General features: G+C 41.5%; 1 protein-coding gene across 2 annotated transcripts; it reads right to left on the reverse strand.

Annotated features, from left to right (window-relative positions):
- Window positions 1-882: 882 nt before the first annotated feature.
- LOC137046953 (uncharacterized) lies at window positions 883-6,007 on the reverse strand. 2 transcript variants are annotated; one of them, XM_067424469.1, is made up of 4 exons: window positions 5,779-6,007; window positions 4,686-4,784; window positions 1,197-1,727; window positions 883-1,101 (listed from the first exon to the last, which is right to left on the reverse strand). In XM_067424469.1, the coding sequence occupies exons 1-4, from the start codon at window positions 5,921-5,923 to the stop codon at window positions 1,004-1,006; spliced, it is 873 nt and encodes a 290-aa protein (XP_067280570.1). In that variant the 5' UTR covers window positions 5,924-6,007; the 3' UTR covers window positions 883-1,003. The 2 variants fall into 2 exon arrangements, with proteins under 2 accessions (XP_067280570.1, XP_067280571.1); XM_067424470.1 differs by lacking the exon at window positions 4,686-4,784.
- Between the last annotated feature and the right edge of the window lie 463 nt (window positions 6,008-6,470).

The raw sequence follows: 6,470 nt of genomic DNA on the forward strand, positions 1-6,470 counted from the left end.
CTCCCCCGGAAACACGAATTACACCACGACGGATCCCAAACCCCCCCTCTCACGAACTTGACTAACACCTGCAACACCCCCCCTCCCCCGGAAACACGAATTACACCACGACGGATCCCAAACCCCCCCCATGAACGTGACTAACCCGAACAACCCCCCTCCCCCAAAAAAAACGGCGAATTACGCCACAACGGATCCCAACCCCCTCACGAACGTGACTAACCCTGAACTCCCCCCCCAAAAAACAAACAAACAATCTAAACAAATTACACCGCAACGTATCCCCCCCCCACGTACGTGACTAACCCCTAAACCCCCTACGCCCCCACCCAAAAAAACTACTAATTACACCGCAACGGATCACCACCCACCCACGCCCACGAATGTGACTAACCCCCACACCTCCCACAGGTCAAGGGCACTCACGAGAAGTAGCTCCACACCGCTCCAGTCACGGCATCTGCAACACCTGTGAGTCGGAACAGACGAGGCGAGAGAAAGGAGACGGAAGCACGAGGAGTGACAGAGAAGAGGGAGAAGAGAGAGGAAAAGAAAAAAGGAAATGCACTGCCATCCGGGCCCCAGTGGCGCTTTTTTTACATTGCCCATTTAATTAATACCATTCCCCCTTAACTGACGCCACTCCCCCTTAATTGATGCCACTCCCCCTTAACTGATACCACTCCCCCTAACTGATACCACTCCCCCTTAACTGATACCACTCCCCCTTAACTGATACCATTCCCCCTTAACTGATGCCACTCCCCCTTAACTTATGCCACTCCCCCTTAACTTATGCCACTCCCCCTTAACTGATACCACTCCCCCTTAACTTATGCCACTCCCCCTTAACTGAGGCCACTCCCCCTTAACTGAGGCCACTCCCCCTTAACTGAGGCCACTCCCCCTTTGACAAATGATTATTGCCTGTTGTTGAATCTGTTTGCAATTGTGTGTGGATCAGTGGAGTAAAGGAAGAGCTCTTAAAATTCTCCTTAACTGATCATCGGCTGAACCAGGGATCATTTAAAACGTCCTGCAAGGTTGTCTCCAGTTCAGACCTTCGCTGTATTGCCAGTCGCCAGAGAAGAAAGGAGCATTCTGTGAACAAGATTAGAGGAAAGCAGATTAGTCATGAGGTACGGTAATGTGTTACTATGACTAACATTCATTATCTTTATTGTTATTCATCTCACCAAAGGACACGCGCCTTTTCCAAAACGGGCGCTTGATGTTGTCGACCAGCGCGTACATCACGTTGAAATATGATTCTGCGTACTTTAATTTTTCCCACCGATTAAACCAGGCTTCGAGTAAAGCTTGCTGAAATTCTGTCATATTCTTCATTGGCTGCCTTGGTGCCCGAGTATTAGGGTCAATTATATTGATCTGGAGTGTGTTGGGGTCGATGGTTATTTCATGCACATAGATTGGCGGGTAAACCCCAAGATCCCAGGAGGTTTTGAGAGTCTCAAAGATTCGCCTCATGATGATTCTCGCATCTTTTTCCTTCATTGAAGAGCCTTTCATTTCAATATATTCTTCCAAGGTGATAAAGCACACAGAAGCGCTCGGCGATGGCTGAGCATCATCACGCGTAGCCTCGGTCTCGAGTGGATCCGTGGCTGCTGCAGACTCACGCTTCACAAGAGCACACACTCTGTTCGTGACGGTTTGGAAGCTTCGTTTCACCACCTTCCTCACTTTCCTCCATTTAGTGGTTTTTTCTGCAAGTTTAGAAACATGTTTCATTAGCACAGATTACAGCTTGATGATTAATGTAACACTTCAGTCATGAGTTATTATAAATCATGAACTAATCATGTAAACATGACTAGAACATATTTACCACTGATAAACCATCAAGGTGCGTTCACACCTGACGCGAATGAAGCGTTACGCGCAAGTGATTTACGTCAATGCAAAGACGCGAATAGACATTCAGCCGCCTGGCAGAAGCCCCTCTCATGATGCAAATTCACGTCTGTTGTGAAGTGAATGTCAAGCGCAAATGAAGCAAGGAAACTCAAAATGTTCGCGCTCGAATAGGGCGCTTTATTACCTTCATTCGTGTCTTGTGTGAACGGCCCATTAGGATGTCACAGCTTTCAAACGCTCTCAACGCAATAGCTGCGTGTGCACCTGACTTTGTAGCTCCGCCCACACGATACGCCTCCAGCCGCTTGGTTTTATTCGGAAAAACTCGCTACAGCGTATTTTTCTTTTAAAAATATGATAAAACTAAAGACTTTTCTAACTAATACGAGTTAAAAATATACATATATATAGACATTCAGCCGCCTGGCAGAAGCCCCTCATGATGCAAATTCACGTCTGTTGTGAAGTGAATGTGCGCACCTGACTTTTGAGCTCCGCCCACACGATACGCCTCCAGCCGCTTGGTTTTATTCGAATTAAAACTCACCTGATGCGCATTCTTTGTTCTTCAGTTTCTATAAGCACAGTTAACAAACCTAAAGTACCTTGCCCCATATAACAGTAGAGCTGATATTTTCAAACATTATTATGATAAATACTTTGCTTGTTACATTTGCGTGCAACATTTCAGCCCTTAATAAATGATAAATGTGAGTTATATTGTGTGCGATGCTGTAGTGTAATGAATAATGCGTTCTGAGTGTCGTTATGTGTCTTGAGTTCGCTCACGTGATTTAAGTTTCGCGCTTCGGAACGTCAGATTCTGCGATAGAGACAGCAGTAAAATGGCCGCAGGGGCGTAGCACCAAACTCTGGGCCCCGTATACTCTCAATGTCAGTCGGCCCCTACACGTGCCATCGTACGGTGCGGGTTAGCAAAATGAAAAAAATCATTCAAAATTGAGTTATTTTAATTATTTGAATATAAACAAGTATAAATAGTGTTTAAATCTATTTTTGTGCTCAAATACCTTTAAACCTTAGGCTACATCGGGTGTGTCATTTTGATCCATAATACTAATGCAAGTTTTAAATTAAAAACATTTATTTTTGAACAGGAGAACACGAGACAACTGTACCCTCAGAAACCAATCAAATAAGCTAAGCCTGCCATAATTAAAAAAAATGTCAACTATAAAAATAAAAAAGTCAAATGAGATGTAATCTACATCCCAGAATGCCCACTGACGAGTCTTTTTGTTTGTGAAATCAGTGATGAGATCTGCTGTGATATTGCTCAAATCAATATTACCTGTGTGAGCTTGAGAACACAGTTATATTAGTAGGCACATCTACATGTGCAGAAATATAGGCAGATCATTTATTAAGGAGTTTGAGAATATATCACACTAGTGTTGTCAAAAATATCGATATTTCGATATATATCGATACTGGAATATCTGAAACGATACGATTCTCAGTTTTTACAGTATCGATATTAGCTGCGTTCTCCTCTCTGACCGACAGCGAGTTGACACACACCGGCATATTCTCACTCAGCCCGGTTAACCTCTGAGCACGGCGAACGCGCGTTCTGCTGGACTTTTTCCTCATGACAGTGTGTTAGTGTTAGTGTGTGATCGGTCTGAATTTCGCACGGGATTGCACATAAATTAATTCTACTAATCCCCGCAGATTTCGTGCTCCACATCTGAAGCGCACACACACACATAGCCTACCGTAATAAAGCCGCCTCTGACATGATACAAGTGCAAACATTTGCTTCCTTTTCCAGCTTATTATTGGTCAAATACACTCAAAGAATTATCAGTGCACATCTGGAAGAGTATTAACGTAAACACAGTCGCAAACAGTTCAGGAAGAACGAGGAACAGGAGCAGTGTTTAGGATCCATGCGTCTGTTAGTCTTAAAGGGACCGCAGTCATTTGCTATTCAAACTACAAAAAGACAAACGATCAATCTGCTCTCTTATTTTTTTACAGTCTATGCTCTTGACTGATCAACTTGTGTAACTTTAACAGTTTCATCTGTACGCTATTTATTTTTTTTACAAAGAACATTATTAAATGTAATTACTATGCATTTTTTAAATTCAGTTTCTTATCTGAATGTTAGACTTACCTAAAAAAATAAAGCAGTCTATTTCATTTGTATCTTCTATTCTACTGCATTTATTTGTGCTATTGTTTGTAATCTGTTTATTTGTTCTTATTTCATTACTGTTTACTCGTCTTTTTAAATTCAATTTACCATTCGAAATCAAGCTTTCTTGTGCTGTGTGTAAGCTATTGCAACACAATTACCCCATTGTAAAAAATACATTGAGATAGCAAAAATTTGTGAGATAATTTTAATAGTAATTGATCAATTGATCAATAATTGTTCAAATCAAAACGATGCCTAACCCTAAGGAACATGCTGGCCACATGAATTTTTAGTAAAAAATAACAATGAATAATAAGTTCTGTTGTCATATTAAGCATCTTATCTTATTTTTTTTTTATTTTATTTTTTTTTTTACTGTGGTATCGATTTAGTATCAATATATCGATATTTTAGTCTGATATCGTATCGAAGTCATAATTTTGGTATCGTGACAACACTATATCACACATTATAAGCAATAGTAGGGCTAGTAGCTTTACACTGTGCTGCCACGCGTTCCACCACTCCAATAGCACTAGGCAATAGCACACACATTGAATCAAAAGGCTTACTTATTTAAGGTAAACAGCTTACAATTAGGAAGCAAGGGGGGAGCTGGCCCTTTGAGCAATGATCTCACCTTGTGTTTCCTCATTTCTGCTCTCAGCCTCATCTCCAGGACAGCAGCCAGGACTGGCCAGTGCTGCTACTGCTGCTGCGTCACTGGCTGTTTCTGAAACTGGTTAATGTTGGCAACCTGACGTTAGCTGGCCTGGCCCATAATTTACTTACAGCAACAAGCATTCTCTCAGTTGGTGTTAGCAATATATTTTTAAATCAATAATGACATCAATTGGAGGGGCCAATTAATTCGAATTAGGCTAAAAAAACAACAACTTTTTATGGGATTTCAAAGGGCCCTCTCCCTAGACGGGCATCAAACACAACCCTGCCTCTTTTCGTTTATATTTAAAACATTAAACACATTAATATGTGCTTTCAGACAAGTCTGCATATTATCACTGTAATAAAACACAACTCTCTCTTTTTTAAAATGTCAGTTTATGTATTATAGCCATTATAAAAGTACGAGTAAAAGGTATAAGAAGAAATAAAGCAAACAATTCAGTCAAACATAAAGTCAGCGCTAGTGGGCAACAAGAGTAACGTAAAGTTAAATAGCTTAAACATAAAGTAATGAAACTTCACTTTGCCCTCAGCCTAAAGATTTGCCAGGGGAAAAAAATATAGATCCATGAGACCAAAGATTTGACGAATTATATGTCATGTTTAACCACTACAGAGACAGCAGAGTCAGCGGCAGACGTCAGAAGGTCACGCCGAGGAAAGGCTGCTCTCCCCGGGGTAAACGAGCGATGAGCGCCGCTGATCGACTGGATCGCAGAACTCCGAAAACGCCAAATCAGATATGTGCTCTCTTTAGAAATAAACTCAGGTTTGAGATTTAAAGTACATTCTCGACTGAAAAAGTCTTAAAAGTACATTTCGTCCCACATTAAGTAGTGTTTTTGAATTACGCTGCGGGTTTCTCGGTTTCTCTTGTTGCGGCTGTTGTTATGGCAACAAAATACTCCCTCGGCTGCTATTTTGAACCAAACTCTATTTTTACTAAAAGAGCGCTCTTGCCAACTTTTTCTCGACGCACCCAGGTGTCCCCTGTATTATTTCTGTACCCGTTACTCGGTGTTGATGTGTGTTAATCCATCCCTCACCTGTTGGGCTGTCCTGCGAGCTGTTTTCCGCCGGATCTGATGCGCTGGTGTTGGGATTGCTCTCCTCAGGTAAATACTCAAACGCATCCACGAACTCTTCGTCGCTGCTCTCCATCTCCTCAGGTCTCGCTACTGTAGACGACATTTTAGACAACTGCTTACCGGGAGACTTCAGGTGTGTGTGACACTTCGAGCAGATTTTTCTCTCTGATATTCGCCGAACTCAACTTGCTCAGCGCGATCGGGTTATAAGCACTGTCCGTCTGTGACGTCACGATCAGAACTGCCGCGCCTGTGACGTCACACATCATGGCCAGTCGAGCGCGAAGCTGAGGCCAATGACGCGAATTTATCCATCTTTTGTATATTTCTGTCTTAAATGTATGTGATCCAAAATACAGCAAAAACAATATTGGGAAATATTTTTACAATTTAAAATTACTTTTTTCTCTCTCTGTGTGAATATATAGGCCTAGTAAAGTATAATTTATTCCTGTGATCAAAGCGGAATTGATCATCATTTTAGTCTTCAGTGTCACATATCCTTCACAAATCACTTTGATATGAGGATTTGAGCTCAATAAACATTTATTATTATCATTAATGGTGAAAACAGTTGAGTAGCCTACATTTTTATTTAGGATTATATAATGAATAGAAAGTAAAAAACAATTCCCATTTTTGGGAAACAT

This window comes from Pseudorasbora parva, chromosome 18 (genome assembly GCF_024679245.1).
Source record: "Pseudorasbora parva isolate DD20220531a chromosome 18, ASM2467924v1, whole genome shotgun sequence".
NCBI classification, from domain to species: Eukaryota; Metazoa; Chordata; class Actinopteri; order Cypriniformes; family Gobionidae; genus Pseudorasbora; species Pseudorasbora parva.

Coding starts and splice junctions, on each gene's coding strand:
- LOC137046953 (XM_067424469.1), bottom strand. CDS start 5,923: ATGTCGTCTACAGTAGCGAGACCTGAGGAGATGGAGAGCAGCGACGAA. Junction 4,785..5,778: donor CTCGCAGGACAGCCCAACAG/GTGAGGGATGGA, acceptor AACATTAACCAG/TTTCAGAAACAGCCAGTGAC. Junction 1,102..1,196: donor GAAAAGGCGCGTGTCCTTTG/GTGAGATGAATA, acceptor TCTTGTTCACAG/AATGCTCCTTTCTTCTCTGG.